At 37.7% G+C, this 22,861-nt stretch overlaps 1 protein-coding gene across 1 annotated transcript in view; it reads left to right on the top strand.

Moving 5' to 3' along the window:
- Nucleotides 1–21,670, top strand: part of TSPAN13 (tetraspanin 13) — a 32,321-nt gene extending 10,651 nt beyond the window's left edge. The window contains exons 2-6 of the mRNA XM_057733742.1: nucleotides 10,413–10,580; nucleotides 11,539–11,619; nucleotides 12,486–12,599; nucleotides 13,888–14,001; nucleotides 20,606–21,670. Of these exons, the coding sequence (XP_057589725.1) occupies nucleotides 10,413–10,580; nucleotides 11,539–11,619; nucleotides 12,486–12,599; nucleotides 13,888–14,001; nucleotides 20,606–20,680 (552 nt within the window). The 3' untranslated portion in view covers nucleotides 20,681–21,670. The remainder of the gene's footprint in view (nucleotides 1–10,412; nucleotides 10,581–11,538; nucleotides 11,620–12,485; nucleotides 12,600–13,887; nucleotides 14,002–20,605) is intronic.
- The last annotated feature ends 1,191 nt before the right edge of the window (nucleotides 21,671–22,861 follow it).

Genomic DNA, 22,861 nt, shown 5'->3' on the forward strand with positions numbered 1-22,861 from the left:
ATGGACCCAACCCATGGACCAATCACTGTGGGTAGGAGGGGCCAATGAGACACTATGATTAAGAGTTTTATAAGAAATGTATGTGCTGGGTTATAAAAACACCATATGTCCCCTACAGAGATCATTTGTCCTCTGAGCAGGAATTTGTCTGAATCTTCTATTCCTAATTCTAGAATGTTCTAGCATTTCCATCATTTGAAAGGCTTACTCTAGTGGTTTAATGCTTCAACACATACTTAAGCTAGATCATGAAGAACATCATGCACAACGTATTTCTTTCTCCTGCATGTATTGATACCAAAAGTGCATAAATACATGGTTATTAGTTTTAAACAATTTTATTTGCTAGAGTGATCTCAGAGATAAAGACTCTTCAACCTGAGTAGAATTTCTCCCTCCCCTACTCCAGGCTGTATGTTTGTGTATGAATGTCGGCATAAGTGACAAATATTCTAGGTCAGGTAAAGAAAAATAAGCACAAAATGAATAAACAAGGACTTGGTAGTTAACAAATAGCAAAGTCAAATGAGTGAGGACCTTAGCGTTCATTTATACATGACTGTGCAACCAGGTCTCATAGGAAGTAAGTTAAGGAGACGCTAATCAAACCCATATCAATCTGGCTATGAAGCAAGAACTACAATTTCTTGTGCATTATAATATTTTTACTATTGTATCTCAATGTTGAAAATTACTTAACTGTGTTGCTAGGCACTGTGATATAGTCCTACAGGGAGAAAAAAACGCACCAAACAGAAAGTTTGCCATGGTTCTGCCTCTGTCATTGGGCATGTCATTTTGCTGCTCTGATTTATCACCTATAAAATGAAGCCCGCATCCCACAACTACAGAGCCTGCGTGCTCTGTCCAAAACTAGAGAGAAGCCAGCGGGCTGCGACAAAGATCCCGAGCAACGAAGACCTGATGCAGCCCAAAATAAAAATAAGTAAATAGATAAATATTAAAAAAAGAGAGAGAGAGAGAATCTGTGTGCTCACGAGTAGTTTTGCCACCAGCTCCTTTTTTAAGGATTTGCTTGGGGCAGCACTGCCAGTTGTAAACTTTCATAATCTTGCCTTGGCATGGCTTTTCATTTTAGCTTTTGTACTCTCTTTTAAAAGCTCCTTTTGCATGATTCACTTTTCTTTGTTTTAAAGAGAAAACAGGAAAGGTTGGTGCTTCCTGCTCATAAAAAACATGGCTATCAACAAGTTAACAGATCCATAATTTGTTTTTATCAGCCTTCTTGTCTCCCAAAGGAAGGAAACTGTTTGTCATAGGTCTAAATTTACTTTCTAATACAATTGGTCTCATAAGGAAACTGTTGTTATTATTAAACAAAAATTTCTTGCAGTTCTTTGCCAATCAGGTTCTAGTGGTAAGCAGGCTTTTTAATTATATAGTTAGAATTTTATTGGAATTAATTTTTATATCACTCATTTGGAAGACTTCACATGATCCCATTCTCTTCAAAATTACAAACCAACCATGACACAGTTACCACTACTCGGAAATAAATTGCTTTATTATTATCTTTAAAAGGTTTCTTCTTAGTAAAAGTTAAAGAAACATTAATAATCAGATCTAATTAGAGGCATATCATAAACCTTTAGGTGTTGTTTCGAATTTAAAATGTTAATTATGTGTAATTGGGGGATTTTTGTTACAGTGTGTTAGAGACAGCAGTCACACAAAAAAACATTTATTTTCAATTTTTTTTTTATTAAAAAAACCAAATATATTTTGGGGACTCTGTTGTGGTAATAAATGCAAAACTTGTTTTTGATTGGGCAGTTAAATCTGCGTTCTCATCCACGTTACAAAAGAGAATGTATATGTTTAGGAGTTGGGTACCAGAAGGAGATGATTGGGTGGTGTCGAGATTCACACCTGTGTCTACCCAAGCGTGACAGACCTAGAGCTTCGCTTTCTGTTATGAACAAGTGCAGAGTCAGTGAAGTACTGACTACTGTCTTCAGGTCTATACCACCTTCATTTGAAAGCAGTCCTTTTTCTTAAATGGGAGCAAATTGTAGGGGAGAATGTGGACAGTACCTGGAGATGCACAGATGGAAATTAATGTGAAATATTTGAGAGACAAATGAGAACATCTTGATGTGTTTGGAGAAGAGCGGGAACAAAGGCTGGATGAGGCAAGTTGGACGAATTTACAGAGGAAAGAGCGAAACAGAAGAATTTAGTATGGGTGTTTCAGTAAGAAAGGGGCTGTTGCATTTTCAGGCTACTTTTAAGTAGGAAATGTTTCATATGCCCAGAAAATAATACGGTATACTCTTGTGAGCCCAACAGCCCAATTTCACAGATGCCAGTGTTTTGCTATGTCTCTCTGTTTTTAAGGGGCTGAAAGTTATAGTATAGCTAAAGGCCCACTCTGCATTCCCTTGCCCAACCTCCACCAAAAGTATTGTACTCACTGTCCTAAAATCAACATATGTCATCTCTGTGTATGTTTATATAAATATATGACAATTTGATGTGTTAACCAACCACAGAGAATATATAGTGGGTTTTTTGTGTGTTTGAAAATGTATGGAGATGGTCTGTTTTGTAAGTATTCATGCATTTTGTTTCATTTTTATGTTTGGAATTTATAAATTTAATAGAAATAGATTAACAGTTATATTCTACTGTGTGGTCACACTGGATTTTGTGAATTCCCTAGTCATGGTTTTGAGGTTGTTTTAAATTTTTTACTGTTACAAACAAGGCTGCAGTAAAATCCTGATACCTGTATGTCTGGCTGGGGACATGGGCATTTTTCTTGGGTTTTAATCTAGAAGCAGAATTGCTGGTTTAGTAAGAATTACTGGTTGGCTTTAACTTTTTTAGGTGCTGCCAAATTGTTCTGTAAAGTGACTACAACAATTCACTTCCACTTGAATGTGAGTTCTAGGTTCTCTGCATCCTGGTGTCATCAGGCTTAATTTTTGCCAAGGTAGTGAATGTGAGATCCACTAGGAGGTTCTGTGAGTGAGTACCTCATTGTTAATTTTTGCTTTCCTGATAAATAATGAGATTTAGCGTCTTTTGTTTGTTGGTTGGGCTTTTGGATTCTTCTTTGGTGAACTGCCTCTCATTACCTTTACCACTTTTCAGTGTGCTTTTTGTCCTTTTAAATTGATTTGTAGGTGCTCTTTAATATATATGTGTGTGCTGGAAATATCTTCTAGTCCTAGGCATATCCTGTATTCTTGTGGTATTTTTTTATCATATAGAATTTAAAATTTTAATGTGAGGTATAGTTTGGTGGGTAAGAATATGGATTCATATCCCAGTTCTATCCCTTCCTTCCTGTGTAACCTTGGGCTGGTTTCTTAACATCTCTGTGCACAACTTCCCCCATCTGGAAAATGGAGGCAATAGTACTGCCTACCTCTTAGGGTTGTTGAGAAGACTGAATTAGTTAATAAATGTAAAACATTTTGAATACTTCTTGTACATAGTAAATGCCATATTAGTATTATATGTGCTTCTGGGGGGGGGGGTCTTGTTTAAGAGTTTTTCTTTAACAACAAAGGCAAAACACTTTTCTATATTTTTTCCCCCAAAAGTTTAAGTTTTGCTTTTTTATATTTAGGCTTTAAATCTGTGGGGTGAGGTAGGGATTACTACTGTTATTTTTCAAAATGGGAAGGTAATTGTGAAAAAGCTATTAATTAAAGACTGCTCTTTCCCTACTGATTTAGAATTACATATCTCCTCAAGCCTGCACTGTTGATTTGTTTGGTTACTTGATTTTAATTACCAAACCATTATAATAAATTCTGATATTTGGTTGAATTATTTTTAACTTCTTTAGTTCTTTTAGTTTTGTTAATATATTTAACTTTACTAAAATAAAAAAAAAATCAAAAAGCTGTAGAGTCAGGCTCAGGTTTTGCAGAGTATGGTGAAAGCAATAACAAAGACAGAATTTGGGACAGTGAAATGTAACCACTGACAAAGGTTGATTTGCTACCAGGAGCATTTCTTTCTTTTTTTCACATCTTTATTGACGTATAATTGCTTTGCAATGTTGTATTAGTTTCTGCTGTACAACAAAGTGAATCAGCTATACGTATACATATATCCCCATATCCCCTCCCTCTCACCCTCTCTATCCCACACCTCTAGGTCATCACCAAGCATCTAATTGATCTCCCTGTGCTATGCAGCGGCCTCCCACTAGCCATCCATTTTACATTTGGTAGTGTATATATATATATATCGATGCTACTCCCTCACTTTGTCCCAGCTTCCCCTCCCCCACCCTGTGTCCTCTAGTCAGTTCTCTACATCTGCTTCTTTATTCCTGCACTGCCACTAGTTCATCAGTACCGTTTTTTTAAGATTCTATATATATGCGTTAGCATATGGTATTTGTTTTTCTCTTTTCTGACTGACTTCACTCTGTATGACAGATTCTAGGTCCATCCATCCCAACAAATAACTAAGTTTTGTTCCTTTTTATGGCTGAGTAATATTCCATTGTATGTATGTACCACATCTTCTTTATCCATTCATCTGTTGATGGACATTTAGGTTGCTTCCATGTCCTGGCTGTTGTAACTAATGCTACAGTGAACATTGGGGTGCATGTGTCTTTTTGAATTATGGTTTTCTCAGGGTATATGCCCAGTAGTGAGATTGCTGCATCATATTATAGTTCTGTTTTTAGTTTTTTAAGGAACGTCCGTACTGTTCTCCATAGTGCCACTAGGAGCGCTTCGTATCCACAGTGCTAGTGACAGTGTAGCTGGGCTGAGAAAAAGTACAGCAGACAGGGCCTTTCTCCTTAATCTTCTTAAAAATATTCCTGGCTCTTCGATGATGTTTATTCTTCCATGTAACTTAATGGATCATTGTATAAATCTTTACCCAAAACCCAGTGAGACTTTGACTAGAAATACATGAAATTTGTAGGCTGAATTGGAGATGAATTGATGCCTTATTATAATGAGGTTCCCACCATGAGCATGATAAATCTCTTCATTGAGTTTAGGTCTTTTTCATGTTCTTCCATTCATTTCACAATTGTCTCCATGGATGTCTTGTAATACTTCTGTTAGATTTATTTATATGTACCTTATATTTTGGGGACCTGTTACAATTGCATTAAAGAAATACATGAAAAGATTTGGAGGTGCATCAGCATGCTGTTGACTTTGTACAGGGACCTTTCTGTGACCTTTTACACTTTAAGTACAGCTTTCGGGAGGTCTAGACATGCAAAGGTCTTAGTTCCACTTCCCACTTCTGCCTGGTTTAAAACCAACGTCCTTCCCCTTTAGGGACTGGTGATTCCTCGGCACCCTCTCGTGGCCCCACAGTGCCAGCTGTATGCTTGCTCTTCTGACTTTCAGTTCTCCTTTCCTTTCTCGCTTATGGGGATTTCCTGTAGTTTCTCTGCACATAGCTAGAGTGCATATTTAAATAAAATGTTAAGTCATTTTCAATATTTCAAAGTATGTGTAGCAGGAAGGATTCAGTTACGTAGGTAACTCAGTTGCCCAGGTTCCCAAAACCTTCTCTGGTAGAATGAGTAATACTTCTCTCCCCACAAAGGTGCACATCCTGATCCTTAGAACCTGTGACTATGCGAACCTTGTATAGCAGTAGGGGCTCTGAAGATGTGATTAAATTAAGCACCTTGAGATGGAGCGATTGTTGTGTATTACCTGGGGGAGCCCTATATAATCACAAAGGTCTGTATAAGAGGGATGTGGGTGGCTTATACTCAGAGAAAGCGATGTGCTTAGAGAAGCAGGTTGCAGTCTGAGAAATTTGAAGATACAACATAGCTGGCTTTGAAGATGGAGGAAGCAGATATACAGGCCGAGGAGTGCAAGTGGCGTCTAGAAGCTGGAAAAGACAGAGAAATGGATTCTCCCCTAGTGCTTCCAGAAGGAATAAAGTCTTACTGACAGTGTTATTTTAGCTTAGTAAGACCCATGTTGGACTTCTGACCTGCAGAATTATAAGAGAATACATTTGTGGTGTTTTAAGCCACTAAACTTGTGCTAATTTATTAAAGCAACAGTAGGAAGCTGATACACCCTCTCACATGTTTTTGAAGGAGAGGTGCCTAGTATCAGTGATGGGGATAGACTAAAACCATATTAGAGACACAGCAGAGAGAACTTAATGAGGAATACTCTTGACAGAGAGGTACATAGAAGGGTGTAGCCTTTTGCTTCCCCTACCTAGAAAAAAAAAATCAGAGCAGAGATACTTGTGAATGGTCTAGATAATGTTTTCAATAACAGCATAATGCCTAGTCTAGGAGCTAGAACTTCTTATAGAAATGGTAAAGTGCCCCACCTCCCACCTTTTAGTAGTAAACATTACTTTTCAAAGGGGAAAGATTCTCATTATTAATGAGCCTGTAAGTTGGGTAGCTGAGAAAGCAGAGAACAGTTTTCTCCTTTTGCTGAATGCTGCTATTGTAGATAAAGGATTTGGTTTGCTGGGAGGGTACTGACAGGGATACCTGAATAATTCACTACAGCTATATGGTAGGGGTTACATCGGTGGTAAACTATCAGGCAGCTTTCTGTAACATGTTCCTGACTTGTTCATCTCCAAATGTGTGAATGGTTTTGTGTGTGCTGCATGGGCTCCTGTGACAAATTACCACAAACACGGTGGCTTATAAACAACAGAAATCTAACAGTTCAGGAGGCCAAAAGTTCAAAATCAATGTTGACAGGATTGCACTCCTTCTGAAGGCCCCAGGGGAGAGTCTGTTCCTTGCCCTTTTGCCTCTTCTGTCTTCTGGTGGCTGCTAGCATTCCTTGGCTTGTGGTCACATCACACTCTGCCTCTGTCTTTATATTGCCATCTCCTCTCTGTGTCTCTCTAATCTCCCTCTACCTCTCTCTTATAAGGATGCTTTTGATGACACTTAGGGGCCACCTGATAATCCAGGATGAGCGTGTCCTTTTTAGACCCTTAATTTAGTCATGTCTTTTGCCATATGATACAGCATTCATTCTTTTGCTATATACGGCAATATTCAGCCTACTATTTGCTCTGTTCCAGTCTGCAAACTTTACAGACTCGGCAAAGTCTCTGCAGTCTCTGATTTATTCCGTTTATCTGAATATTTTTGATTATTGTCCTCTACTCTGACCCACTTTGTAAAAATCTGTGACATAGCAATGATTCTTCCCATTGTAATATTTCATTCTCTCCTATATTGGATTCAAGAATGAAAGTCAGCAAGCTGTGCCCATGGGCCACATCCATTCCATTGCCCATTATTGTATAACCTGCCAACTAAGAGTGGTTTTACATTTTTAAATGGTTGAAAAAAATCAAAGTAAGAATATTTTATTCCACATGAAAAAAATATTTTATTCATTTATTGGCTGTGTTGGGTCTGTTGCTGTGCACAGGCTTTTTCTCTGGTTGCAAGGAGCAGGGGCTCTTCTTCGTTGTGGTGCGTGGGCTTCTCATTACGGTGGCTTCTCTTATTGCAGAGCACAGGCTCTAGGCGTGTGGGTTTCAATAGTTGTGGCATGTGGGCTTAGTAGTTGTGGCTCGTGGGCTCTAGAGCACAGACTCAGTAGTTGTGGCGCATAGCCTTAGTTGCCCTGCAGCATGTGGGATCTTCCTGGGGCAGGGAGTGAACCCTTCTCCCCTGTCTTGACAGGTGGATTCTTAACCACCGAGCCACCAGGGGAGTCCCCACATGGAAATTATATGAATATAAATTTCAGTACCTGTAAATGAAGTGTCGTTGGAACACAGCCCTGCTCACTCATTTATTGCTGTTTTTGTGTCACAATTGAGTAGTTATGGCAGAGTCTGTGTTTTCCACAAAGCCATATGGTAATTATCTGGCCCTTTACAGAGAAAGCTTGCCAACCTTTGTTTTTGTAGGGGTATCATGTCTCTGGCTTCTGGTGTATAGTGGGCACCAACCATTTGTTGATGAATATTTAACTCGAGGTAAGAATTTCATTAATATTGGTAAAGATTTGGTATGATTCCCAAAAGGATTCTTTAAAACTATGGGCTAGAAGAATTTTATGTATCATACTATTCATGTTTCTGATCTTTTTGGCCCTAGACTCAAAGAAATATAGAGTAAATGTCCTGCTCCTGGATTTAATTAGATTAGGAAGTAGGCATCACACCCAGGACTTTGAAGCTGGTAAGTGTTGGTTGATTTTATGTGTCAGCTTGGCTGGGCTGTGATGCCAAGATGTTTTTTCCAACATCAGCCTAGATGTTGCTCTGAAGGTACTTTTTAGATGTGATGAGCATTTACACTCCGTTGACTTTAAGTCATTGTGGGCCTCATGTATGATATGAAATATGAAAGCCTTAAGAACAAAGACTAGGTTTCCTCAAGGAGATGGAATTCTATCTCAAGACTGCATCACTGAGATCCTGCCAGAATTCCCAACCTGTCATCCTGTCCTACACAGTTTGGACTTGATAGCTCCCGCTCTTAAATCAGCCCGTTCCTTGACATAAATCTCCTCTCTCTCTCTCACTCGCAGTATATATCCTGTCGGTTCTGTTTCGGTGGAGAGCCCCGCCTGATACAGCAGGTTGCCCTGCTGTGTGGAGGAGGCCCATCTTCAGTGTGTGGTCCCACAGTGCAGTGAGGATGCGAAGCACTGCCCTCCCCTCACTGAGCTGAGGCCCCTCCAGGCATTGTTGCTCTCTCCTTCCTTGACGCCTCCTTTAGGCTTCTGTCTTTCACAGCTCATGAAAGGAGATGTGTTACGTTTGGATACAACAGAGTCAGAAATAAGGTCCCTTGTGATGGGGCTGAGGACTTTTTCTCAATCCAGGATTGTTTGAAGGTGTGCGAAGACCGTGAATAAGGTGATAAAAATGAGACAGGAGGAAATGGATCTGCTGAGAAGACGCCGTTGGAAAGGATGGAGGACTAATTTCTGGGTGGCAGCACTTGTGAGAAATTTTTCCTCCACTTCTCCCTCTGAAAACAGAAGCTTCCTGTGTGTATTCAGTGGAGAACGTTAAGTCTGTATTACCCATAACTTGGTCCTATCATGCTACAGGTAGTTGCTTTCATTCTCTAGTTTTGCTGCTTTATAATAAGTGGATAAAATAGTTGCTTTACTTAGCCATTTTACTTGTATGTCTGCACATGTAAGAAGGTTTACATACCAAGACATTTAAAAATTGTGTCTGATAAACAATGACCACACGTGTAAAAAATCACACAATTGAGAAAAGAACCATTTGAGTGAGTGATGATTTATTTTGTATCTCAAAACAAAGTTTATTAGGCCTTGAAGTGGTGCTAGAAAGTTTATTTTACGTACCTCGATTCCTCCCAACAAAGTATTAAACTGTCAGCTTGCTCCAGGAAATGGTTGACTCTTGATTGACTTGAAGATACTGTCTCTTTCCTGTCCCACAGCCCAGCCCCTGCCCTCCCACGTACCTGTTTGAGTTGTGTCTTCTGTCAGTTGATTATAATCTTTATATGGCATGCTGTTTAAGTGTTATGTTAAAGAAGTAACTGTGACTTAGAGTTTTACAGGTAATGACTGATTGAGGCATGGGTTTTACCTCTTGCACTTGATTTTGTTTTATAAGAATGTAAATTAAATGATTGGGATGTAAAATAATTTCTTCTTGTTCAGAATGCCATGTTTACTCAAAGTAGCTAAAATTGCTTATGCTCTTTTCATCCTAAAAGTTTTAATAGTCTCTCTCTATATTTGAACCCTAACAGAATAGATAATGATACCTAAAGCAGTTCATTTCAGCAGCAATTCTTTGAGCTGTTTTGGCAGTTCCAAGGGCCAGGTTCTGTGACAGGTTCTGGGGATAAAGAGAGGTGAAAAGATAGGGTCTCTAAGTTGCTCAGAGACTCCTAGGAGAGACAGGCCTGGGAACAGAATGTGAATGTGATGAAAGGAACAATAGAACCATATTTGAAGAACAGAGATTGCCTAGAGAATGGAGAGATGAATTTAGTTTGTTGGGGACTAGGAAGGCACCACAGAGAAGGTTACAGCTCTGGGCTTTGAAGGAAAGATATGTGATTTCCACGTGAAGAAACCAGTAGGTTGGACTGAGATGTGTTGGTGTCTAGAAGTTTTACATATGCTATTATTTCAAAAGCTTAAATAGAAATCATTCAGGCTTAGTAAACCAGATGGCCTCTGAGGCTCCATAATAATTTTATAGATTATTGTTTTTTAAAAGCATGGCCGAGGATGACTACAACTTGTTAAAACAATACTATCTAATGAGATCATGTGTGGATTCTAGTATTGCGTGTTGGCAGTCATTTGTAAGAATACTAAGTAGGTGCCTGAAACATGTTCATGATATTAATATATAAATTGACACTTTTCCTCTCTTTCTTCTCCCTGCCCTTCCCTCTCCCCCATCACTGCCCTTTGTGGTGGTTTTTGCAGTTGGTTAGTCTGCTGCTGATTGGAATTGCTGCCTGGGGCATTGGCTTTGGGCTGATTTCCAGTCTCCGTGTGGTCGGCGTGGTCATTGCAGTGGGCATCTTCTTGTTCCTGATTGCACTGGTGGGGCTGATCGGAGCCGTGAAACACCATCAGGTGTTGCTTTTTTTCGTATCCTTTTTTTTACAAGTGGGATTTATACCCCCGTTGGGTTTGTTCTTATCTTATTGATTACTCTTTTGATAACTACAACTAATTTAAAATTACCATTAGGAATAAATGCCAGACAGCAGCTCCTGGCAAACATTATCTGTATTTGTCCAACCAAAATTAGGAACATTTCTTAGGGTTAAGTTATTGTATGTTTACATATTCTCTGCCCTTTTCACATCATGAAGAATGTATTCTGCAAGTTCAGTATCATCCTATTTATATGTTGCAAATTCAGAGTTACATTTAACTGATTCAGTGACCTCTAGGTCCTTTCCAAGTCATTAATGTTTGGTTGAGAACTTCACAATGATTTTTTTTTAAGACTTGATATTAAGAAACCTTACCTACATTTATCTATACTTATTTCCTGTTTTATCTGTGTAAGATTTTTATTTTAACTTAAATGAAATTATAATAGATCAGCTTTTATTTATTTTTAATAATTTTATTGAAGTATAGTTGATTTACAATGTTGTGTTTAATATCTGCTATCCACGAAAGTAACTCAATTATACATATATATTCTTTTCATATTCTTTTCCACTATGTTTTATCACAGGATATTGAATATAGTTCTCTGTGCTCTACAGTAGGACCTTGTTTATCCATCCTATATATAACAGTTTGCATCTGCTAATCCCAAACTTCCAATCCATCCATCCCCACCCCTCTTCCCCACTGGCAACTGCAAGTCTGTTCTCTGTAATCAGCATTTAAATAATTATTGTTTAGTATTTTTCTATATAATTATATCTACAGTGTATTATCAAAATAAAAATTACATGTTTTCTTTCTGAACTTTGTGCCATTTGTTCTATTTTCTGGGTGATTTCCTTCTAGGGCATTGCGATGTTGTCAGTACCTCTGCTTTGTTATTTTAAGAATTTCCAGAAATATCCTTAACTTTGATTCTCAGTACATGATTATTCTCTTACTTGTATTTATTGTCCAGTTTTCTGTATCATGTGCTTGCTTAGCCTTGAACCGAGAGCAACAGGTAAGCAAAGATTTTTTTTCTTTCTGCTTTATTGTACCACATAGCATGTGTAGGAAAAAAGGCGGAGGGATGATTGGAATATAAAATAATTTCTTCCTGTTCAGAATGCCATCTCACTCTACATAGCTGAAGTCTTTTGTTCCTGATTGCTTTAGTGGGGCTGATTAGAGCCTTAAAACACCAGGTGTTGCTATTTTTCTGTATCCTTGAGGTAGGATTTTGACGTCACTGGGTAAAAAGTGCTCCTCCTAATGGATGGTCACACAGTCTTTCCCTATCATTATGCAATGAAACGTTTGCTCCAGAATGTTTGTGGTTTCATTCTGGCAATCATTCTTTTCATACTTTAATTTGTTTGAAGATTATGGGTCTCTGTTTTGGGGCAATGGAAAATTTGTCTTGCTACAGTCTGAGAACGAGGCCTTTGAACTAAGTGCTTCTTTTAAATCACATGTGAACATGAAGACTTTTTATTTATTCTTGGGACAGAAATCGTGCCTTCTTTTTGTTGCAAATTGAGGTATAACCTTTTGAAAAGTTTTGATAGTCTTATAAAGAGAATTATTTTAAGGACACAGTATTAAGAGCTGCAGGCTCCAGCTTTATACATTTTATGTGGGGGTGACACTTTTTTTTTTTTAAGTTTTTTTGATTGTGGGCCATTTTTGAAGTCTTTATTGAATTTGTTACAGTATTGCTTCTGCTTTATGTTTTGACTTTTTGGTCGAGAGGCATGTGGGATCTTAGCTCCCCGACTAGGGATTGAACCCGCACCCCCTACATTGGAAGGCAAAGTCTTAACCACTGGACCATCAGGGAAGTCCCAGGATGACATATTTTAATGTATGTTTAAATGCTTTTTCTAGGGTCAGCTTCTGGAAGTTGGTTGGAACAATACAGCAAGTGCTCGAGATGACATCCAGAGAAATTTAAACTGCTGTGGGTTCCGAAGTTTTAACTCAAATGACACCTGTCTGGCTGTAAGTACAAAGTATAAAATATGTTTTGGAGACATATTGCGTACAGATGAATAATGGTTAACAGGAAAGAAATGGACTTTCTGATGCTGAATTGTACTTTTTAAATGCTTTTTATATACCAGCGTTACATTTTGTGTACACTGTTGTATCAATTGTCTGTTCTCAAATATCCACTCCTGAGGGTACTGAATATTCCAGGGTCCAGTGAGACACAGATGCTTTTGGTTCTTTGCCCCTAATTCCTTCCCAGTCAACTCCTCCTAAAACAGGTTGTGAAAGAGAAATAACAGCAGATCAGCAAGTAAATAATCTTGGTTTGGAAGCCTATCAGGGTGGTAGGAGGAGAGTGGTCTGTACTAAAATGGGCTTCTCAGTCAGCTAAACATCCTCAGGGTGGAGGACACGTGGAACCACCCTCTTTCCTCTCTCCTTTTTTCTCCATCACAACTTCATGCCCTTTCTGCCTGGAAGCTGAGCTAGTGAGGGACCAGTTAGAGCCATCTGTTGTCCCAGGCCAGACCCCTGACCTCCCAGGTCCAACCCAATCCTGTATGGGGATGGACTTGGAGCTTGGCTCTCCTGGGAAGTTTATATGTGTTTATATTTTGTTGAAACTCCTATTACCCTGTCGATGAGCCCTGAAGTGGATATCCCCTCATTGTGGCCTCTTTTGTGGGATTATTCGTTTTCTGTTGCTATGTAGTACACTGTCACAATTTTAATGGTTAAAGCAACACCCATTTATTATCTTAGTTTCCCTAAGTCAGGAGTCTGGGTATAGCTTAGCTGGGTCCTCTGCTCAGCATCTCACCAGAATGAAGACATCAGTCAGGGCTGCAATCTCATCTGAGGTTTGGGGTCTTCTACCAAGCTATCGTGGGCCGAATTCAGCTTCTGGGAATTGTAGGACTGAAGTCCTATTTTCTTTCTGGTGTCTCTAAGCTCCTAGACGCTGTGGTCAGGTCTTAACCCTGCAGCCATCTCACAACATGGCTTCCAAGTCAGCATGAGAATCTCTTCATTTTATTCAGACCGTAATGCGGTGTAAACATGGGAGTGACAGTCCATCGTATTCAGATCCCACCCATTGTCAAGGGCTGGTTATTCAGGGCAACAGTGCAGGTGGGAATCTGGGGATCCCTCTTTGAATTTCGGACACTTCTAAAGAACCATGGTCCCAAGTTGGGTATGATATTCCAGACACTAATTTTTATGTGGGTGTTTTTTTTTAATCTGCTCATTATACATGTACTTTGAAATAAAAGTTCTTCTTTTAACATTGATACAGAGCTGTGTAAACAGCGGCCACCAGTGCTCACCCTGTGCTCCGATAATAGGAAAATATGCAGGAGAGGTTTTGAGATTCGTGGGTGGCATCGGCCTCTTCTTCAGTTTTACAGAGGTATGTGCAGATGACTCAGTATCTTCCCTTCTTTGTCTCAGGGATTCCTGTTTTATAGGGCAAGAGGGCATAGTATCTTACCTTAGCATGACGCTTAAGCCATATATCAATGGATGGTTTCACTCAGAACTAGTATTGTGATAGGAGGAGCTGTGGCTTGAAATCAGCAGACCTCACGGCTGTAGCATTAAGTTTATACAGGGTGAAATGCTTGATTATTAAATTATGTGAAATTAAATGAAGAGAGAAGACTGGGTTTTCTCTTGGGTCTCTTCTATTTCTAGAGTTGTATGATAAATTATAATTTTAGATATAATTTTGGAGTAGGTAGGACATTCACATTGTTTAATATATGTGTTAATGTGTAATGTACACACATTTATGTAAAGGTATACCTTGAAAAATTGCCTTCCAACCCCACCCCCACTCCCCTTTGTTCCTAGCCTTCTAAAACCTGTAGGTAATCACCGTTATTAATTTCTTATCTATATAACATTTATTTATATTATATTAATATATTTATTAATACATTTGTATGTATGTGTAAGCAAAACCACACACATTATTTTGATAATTTTTGAGGAATGCTGATTCGTTCCTCATCATCTTTTATTAAAGCTCAATGACTGTGGACATTTTTGATGCACCTGAATTGGCAATATGTATTGAAATTTAAACTTTTTTCTTTAACTCATAAATTCTACATGCAGTGCTTTATTTCATGGGGATAATCATATAACTACGTACAGTGAATACACAAGGATGTTTATTGTGTATAACAGCAAACTTTTGGACCAGCTTGTGTTCTTCAGTAATGAGCTGGTTAAATTAGAGTTTATTACACAAGAGCAAATAAATGCACTGTCTGAGTTGGAAACCTAGTTCCCTGCTTATTAACTGTGTGACCTTGAGCAAGTTCCTTAATCTTTCTGTGCTTCTATTTCTTCATCTTTACAAACAGGCATACTGATGGAAAGCCCCTATTTCATGGAGTTGTTTTGATGCTTAAAGGAGTTAGTATATGTAAAAACTTGTAATATTTAGAACGCCTGACATACAGCAGGTGCTGTGTGTGTGTTAGCTGTTGTTTTGTAGATATAAGTAAATTATTGATGTACAAGTCACCATATTATGTCCCCTTAAAAGAAAAAGATGGTGGGACCTGTGATTGTTGTGTTAATTACCCATGTCACACTCCTGCTGTAAACACATAATAGAATAGCATGTATAGAATAATGCTATTACGTAAGATTGTGCATGTAACTGGGGAAGTGTATGGTAGGCTATTGTAAGAATGAGCATTTATCTTTCAAAGAAAATGAGAAACATCTTAAGTGTTTTGTGTGCTTGAAGTTTACTTTGTCATTTAATTTCTTGGATATTTAGTTTCCCCTTCAGTATATCCCTATAATAAGTAATTCCATGGTCAACTTCCTTGTGTATATATATTTTTGTCTGTATTCTCTAGTTTTTCCTTAGAGTACACCTCCAGAAGTAAAATATGACACATGCAGTATATGGGCATTTTAAAAGAGTTTAATAAATATTGCCAAATTGCCTTTTGGGGGAGATTCTACCAGCTTTTGATGCAAACTCTAATTTCTAGATATTTTTATCTTAAAAAATACTTGCCAATTTGATAGGTAAAAATAGAATTACAGTTCTCTTCGCTCTTTTGGAAATGTGACTAGTGAACTGGAAAATATTCACATATTCTTGTGTTTTCGGACCATCGGCATTGCTTCTTTTGTGAGCTGCCCACCTATGGTCTGTCACGATCAAGGCCCTCTGGATTGCCTGTAACTCAGTCTATGCAAAAAAAAGGGGGGGGGGATTTTTTTAAAAAATAGGGGAGGAGGCCTCAGGGCCTAGAAGGTGTTTAGAAAGGAGGGCCCAAGGCTGGGGCTCACCTTGTGGTGTTAGAAACCCAAGCTCACTGGAAAGTTGCCCAGTCTCCTTTTATTAATATTTCCTCTGTGCCCCTTTTCCTCTCATCCCTCACTCTACTTGGCTTCTTTGTTCTGCTTTCTGTTTCTTTGGCATTTACTTAAGTTTTTTATGACTTTTAAATAAATTTTAGGGGTTCTACTTTTTATGTAGTTAGGTTTATTGCTTTTTGCCTATATGGTTTATCCAGTTGATTTTTATATTTAGAAGGGCCGTCCTCATTTTGACTATATATGTTAAAAATGATTAAAGAAGACAGTTTAGGTGATACAAAAAAACTTTCACACTTCGTGGACAGTCTGCTTTCGGAGAACTGCAGAATAAGGTGGAAGGCATGGAGCTTTTATAGGATAAAGAATAAGGAAGCGAATAATAGAAAATATCTGATTGGCTGGAGTCACATGGCCAATCTTGTTTGGGGTGAGAAGGTCCAGAGTTGGCTTGGCCTTTGGGGATTGGCTGACTGAATATGTTGCACTTCTGGTCAAGAGGAGCATTTACAGGGACACAAAGGTTACCCAAGTTTCGGTTTGCTGGCGCAGCACCCTAGATACGAGCAGCTTCATCTTGGGCCTAGAAATTTATTTCTCTCTGTATAATTAAATATAAAAATATAAAAAATATATATATTTTTTCTATTTTATTAAGGTATAATTGAGAAATAAAATTGTAAGATATTTAAAGTGTACATGATGATGATTTGATACACATATATATTCTGAAAGGATTCTCCCTATCAAGTTAATTACACATTCATCACCTCACATATTTCTTTTCTTTTTTTTTTTCTGGTGAGAACATTTAAGTTCTACGCCCTTAGCAAGTTTCAGTTGTACAGTACAGTGTTATCAACTATAGTCATCATGTTACACATTAGATCTCATTTTGATGGTGTGTGTGTGACATGTATTGCATTTGTGTATATACTGTATACATTACATATATATGTATAAAATGTATGATTAAGATAGCATGTTATATATACATATGTGTATATATATTATATATTCTAATTCAGTTTCTTTTTCTCCCTTCGAGAATGACAAATCCATACTTGGCTGTTATTATCAAAGTGGAGATAAAGACCAAGCTTAGTATTCACTTTGTTTTTGGCCGCATTGCACTTGCAGGATCTTAGTTTTGTGACCAAGGATCGAACCTGGGGCCCTGCAGTGGAAGCTCGGAGTCCTAACCACTGGACCACTGGGAATTCTTATTAGTACTACCTTTTTAAAAGAAGTTTTCCCTGACATCCCTTCCTACTCTAAGCATTTTTTCATTTCACTTTTTCTCAGGAAGGAGCCCTCTTACTTCTGGGTTGGTCATGGCGTTGATTGAAGAAAATTCATACGCTGCTTGAAAACAATCCTGTGCAGTTTTCCTTTCTGTCTTTTAAAATAAAATATGGATTTTTGTCATTAAAAACTTAAAAATATAGGTGGGAAGAAAACCAGAATGAGCAATCTCCATACACTCCATTAGCCAGAGTCAACAATGATCAGAATTTTGCCGCATGTTTTCTTTTTTATGTCTGGGATTTATTTTGAGAACTTCGTTCTTTTGAGTAGCTCCATTTTCTTCTCATCAGATCACACTGCCTTCAGCTATGCATATGTATTTTTTTTAAAGGACTTTATTTTTAGAGCAGTTTTAAGTTCACAGAAAACTTGAGAGGAAGGTTACAGAGATTTCTAGTATCCCCCTGGCCCCACACGTGCGTAGCTTTCCCCACTGTCATCACTACTCACCAGATGGTACATTTGTCACAGTTGATGAAGCTACATTGGTACATCGTAACCACGCAAAGTCCATAACCTACATTGGGGTTCACTTTTGGTGTTGTACAATCTATGAGTTTGGACAAATATATCCATCATTACGGTGTCCTACAGAGTACGTTCACTGCCCTAAAAATCCTCTGTGCTCTGCCTTTTCATCCCTCCCAGCCCCCACTGTCTTTTAAAATACTAATTATTTAAGAATATAAACTCATGGGTCTTGGATTTCTAAGGTGTTCTTTCATGGAGTCCTGCTCTATATTTTATATACCATGTCCTTTTGAAACCTAGCTAGAGATTTTAATAATAATTTGTCCAACCTGATATTTTTTGGATAGTAAATACTTTTAAAATTTTTATTCAGTATTTCACAGAATCAGTGATTCTCAGAGTTTGAAGGCATAAGGCTAACTAGCTGATGATTTTCTGTCATAGATGAAATAGGAAAGATTTTATTGAACTGTTTGTAATACATGAAAATAAATTTGAACCATCAAAGAAACATTGCTTTTGAATCCAAAAAAAAGTTACAACAATTAGTACATGTACTTTGTAGAAAATTTAGAAAATACAGAAAATTGTGAAGCTGAAAGATTAAATGTATCTGCTGACTAAAATTATCTGCTCAGAAATCATCATTAATATTTTGGCATATTACTGCCTGCCTTTCTATATTTAATAATTATAAAAATAAATAGCAAAGGACAAGCTTTTTGCACACTGTACATAGACGTTTCATAGAACTGTACGTTGGTGGCCTACTGCATCCTGGGTGTAGGTTCTACAATCAGCAGAGTTTATGATCGGGTCTAGTCAAAGTTACCCTTGAAAATCTTTAAATCATGAGTACCTTTGTGAATTAAAAATCCAGTAGTTATCTAACTGATCTTTTTGCATTTTGGGCATGACCTTTTCGTGCTCTGTCCTCTCATGCGAGGAGATAGTGGTTTAGCAATGAGGCGCAAGAAGAGGTTGTCTCGTTTTGTCACAGCTGAATTGGAGGAATTTTGGTAAAATGTGGCTCCAGATTATGAGTATTTAATTTACCCAGTGGCTTTGTTTCCCCTAAGAACTGTAACTTACACCATAAGCACGCATCCTGGGGTGATTATAAAAATATTTAACAAACCCCAAACTTCGAACCAGATCCCTGTGTGCCTGTTTCTGAGGCAGGGTCAGGGAAATGATGCTCAGGCAGGTTGAGGGGTATCAGAGAAGTAGCTTCTTGATAACAGGTGTGTAAGTATTTCAGTACTGTAATACCTAACATGGCTGAAATGGTAGGTGGAATGCTGTTAGCCTGAGAATGGCCTGTAACACATCACATTCTCATATGAAACAACAAATGTAATTAAGAGCTTGGACCCAAGATTTGAACCCTGGTTCTAGCACTCATGACCTGTGTGACTATTATCCAGTTACCTAACTTCGATGCCTCAGTTGCCTCACTGGTAAAATGAGGGTAATGACAGTTCTTATCATATAGGGTTTTTGGTCAAATTGTATGAATTTGTGAAATGTGAAGAACACAGCCAGTCACAAAGTACTCTTCATATGTTTAAGTAAATTCCTTCTCCCCCACCCCTGTTAGACTCCAAACCAGACTGTCCGCTTCCTTAAATTGGACTGTCTTTCCCTGATTCAACTCACAAACCATAGTTCCATCAGCCCTTACATGTTGTAACTATAAACATTGCCAGTCATGAGTTTTACACTAACTCAGGAATTATTACTGTGGTAAATGGAGAAAATTTTACATTTACCACAATTCTCTAGAAGTAGTTTTAAGAGCTAACAAGTAGTTATGAAGTCAAGTGAACAAAATTTAGGTTAAAAGTTGGCACAGGTCTGAAATGGGAAATGTAATTTGAAATTCATTTTGTTCCATTAAAATTTTGTATCTTCTTCAGTCTAAGAATTTTTGATTATTTTAAATAAATGAACTTTGAGGTAGCAGAACCAGAATGAACACATTTCTCAATTAAAAAAACAATAGGTTATATTGGTTAACTCTTTAGTGAACGTGGTGGGAGAAATGACACAGGAACCACTTATTATTTTTCTAAAAGTATATGTCCCCCCCCTGCCCTTGGAGAGGTAGGAATTATAACTTTTTTTATGATCTGTGTTGGAAAGTGTATTTACTGTAGGATTTTTGTGATTGCCTAATTTTTGCTGAATTAGCAACAATTCCGTGTTTGTATTAGTTTCCTATTGCTGCTCTAACAAGTAATCACAAATGTAGTTGCTTGAAGCAACGCAAATTTATCGTCTTGTACTTCTGGAGGTCTGAAGCTTAAAATGGAGACTCCTTCTGGAGGCTCTTGGGGAAACCTGTTTCCTTGCCTTTTCTAGCTTCTAGAGGCTGCCTGCACCCCTCGGCTCGACTTTGGCTTGACTTTTCTCCATCTTCAAAGCCAGCAGTGTAGCATCTTCCCTCTCTGAATCTGCTTCCCAGTGCTTCCGTCATCACATCACCTTTTGGCTGTACCTCTGATTTTTGTCCTTCCTGCTTCCCTCTTTTAAGGGCCCTTGTGATTACATCACAGAGCCCACCCAGATAATCTCCGTGTCTCACAAGCTTGACCTCAGTCATGTCTGCAATGTCCCTGTTACCCTGTAAGGTAGCATATTCGCAGGTTCTGGGGATTATGGTATGGACAACCTTGGAGGGCCATTATTCAGCCTACCATCATGTTCATATTAATTTTTCTTAGGGTCTCTAATTTGGGTTACATACTGCATTTTAAAAAGAAATCTCTTCCTCTTTGAACAAATAATACAAAATGCTTCAGAGGTTCCAGATTATTTTACTGATAAACTGAATAAATACACACAAGTGTTACTTTCTCTTTCTTCTTTTCTTTGTTCCATTTCAGATCCTGGGTGTTTGGCTGACCTACAGATACAGGAACCAGAAGGATCCTCGTGCTAATCCTAGTGCGTTCCTTTGATGAGAAAACAAGGAGAATCTTTTCATATTCTGATATTGTACCCTTCCTCTAACTTTAAGTTAAGCTAATTTGCCTGTTTAAGGAAGCAGTATCTGAAAAATTACATCAATGACAGTGGAATTATATACTTTTATGTTTCTCTAAATGTTTTTCTTTTTCCATTGCTGAAAAACGTGAAACTCGTGGTCTCCTCCAAACCTCAGTGGTACCTTGTAATCTACTGTTTTTCACAGTGTCTGGCACTGTCCACTGTGGCCTTTCTTAGCATTTTTACCTGCAGAAAATCTTTGTATGGCACTCTTGTGTTGATCATTTTGTGAATCTAAATGTACATTTCACTGGAATATTAATTATATGTGGCATTGTGCTGTGTAGATAGTTCCCACTGGAAAAAAAGAGTTGAAGTTTATTAAAGCCAGAAAGTATGAGATTCTATTATGCTAAGTTCAATAGGGGAAATCTAAATTCCCCAATTTTTTTGTCCTCTTAGGAAAGATGTGTTGTGATGAAAATTGTTAACATAAAAGTGATAATTTAGTTCTAGTAGTCTTTCTGATTACACTAATGTATTCTAGAAATAGCTGTGTCTTTAGGAAAGTGTAGTTTAGTTTTTGATTTTTACAGGTAAGTGCGAAAGGGAAATGGTTTCATGAATGTTCTGAGGTGTAACATTTGCCTTCAGCCTTCAAAATGAAATGAGTTTGAGAAATTCAGAAAGTATATCTGTATAATCTTGATATTCTTTTATAATAATGTGAAGTCCAAAAGACTGCCTTTTAAAACAAGTTACTGTTAATGCATTGGCCCACGTAGCAAAAAGATATTTTATTATCTTACAAATTCTAAATATCTTTTTCATGAAAGTTCTCAGTATTGTCACGGCAACTTGTCAAATCCAAGCATATTTGAATGTGATCTCCCATAATTTGAAATTTAAATAGTATTGTGATTCTATATATTATGTTAAAAAATTAAAGTATGGAAACCTTTCTTCGTCTATGAATGTTTGAATTAAAAGAAAGTAATGGAAGGAATGATAAGTGAATTGTGAAGTGGAATTCTTCTCTTTTTGCTTTGGACTCTCTTTGACTGACCTAGAACTGAGTATTGCTGTTTTAGTGTATAATCCAGCCATGGAATTAACTTCTAGTACTAATGTCTACCAGTAGTCATCCCCAAAATCTTTGTTCAAAATATTTTAATGTCTAATATTTTCTCTATAGTGAAAAATGTTTTTTAAAAGTCACTCATTTTGGGGGGAAAATATGTAAGTTCTTTCCTGTTACTGAAAATTACTAATTTCTTATCTTATATTTTATGTAGTCTATGGTATTTCATTAGTAATTTTTTTGATGGCTTTTAGACCAAGAAAGAGGATAAATGGTTGATGTATAGAATTTTAGAGCATTTTGTGGGTAGGTCACATACGTGGCTGTGGAAGACTGGCTCATCTTTCAAGAAAACTAAATTCCCTTGGTGCAGTGCTGTTGTAGGGGAAGAAAAATAATTTTTCCTCTCTTCTTCTGAGTTCTTGGCTAAGACCCTGTGTAATAAATGACAGGTAACAGGAGAAACAACAGAAGTTCATTAACTTGTATACCTCATGTATATATAGGAGATATTCAGAGAAAAGGATTAACTCCTCAAGATGCCTCAAGCCATTATCTTAAATACCATCTTCCACTAAAGGGAAAAAGTATGTATGTGGCGGGGAGGGTCAGGAAGCCAGTTATGGGAGGTTACCAGGAAAGGCACAGTAAACAAGGATAAGGTTTATTAGCAGTTTTAAGCCAGTGCCATTGATAAGAGTTTCTGGTGATTTGGAATCGTCCTTCTCTTCCTGGTACAGAGAAGGAGACACCTTTACAAATGGAGATTTAAGTGTAAATTTACCTTACACAAGAGTAAATTTCTACTCTCTTTTCAGAGTTTATCTTGCCTGTTGTTTCTCAAAAATAATAAGCTCAAAATAATCTTTATGCCGAAGAGGCATGTTCTGGGGTGGCATATTCTGCTCTCCTTCAGTTTCATATTGAGCTCTGGGCAACCCTAAAACTGTTGCCACCTGTACCATAAGATGAGATCGTAAGTGACACATGAAGGAAATGAGATTTTTGGACTCTGTCTTCCTTTAAGACATTTTATATTTTCCCTGTTTGCTTTGTTGCATTTTGAAGTTTC

This window comes from Hippopotamus amphibius, chromosome 4 (genome assembly GCF_030028045.1).
Source record: "Hippopotamus amphibius kiboko isolate mHipAmp2 chromosome 4, mHipAmp2.hap2, whole genome shotgun sequence".
Lineage (NCBI taxonomy): Eukaryota > Metazoa > Chordata > Mammalia > Artiodactyla > Hippopotamidae > Hippopotamus > Hippopotamus amphibius.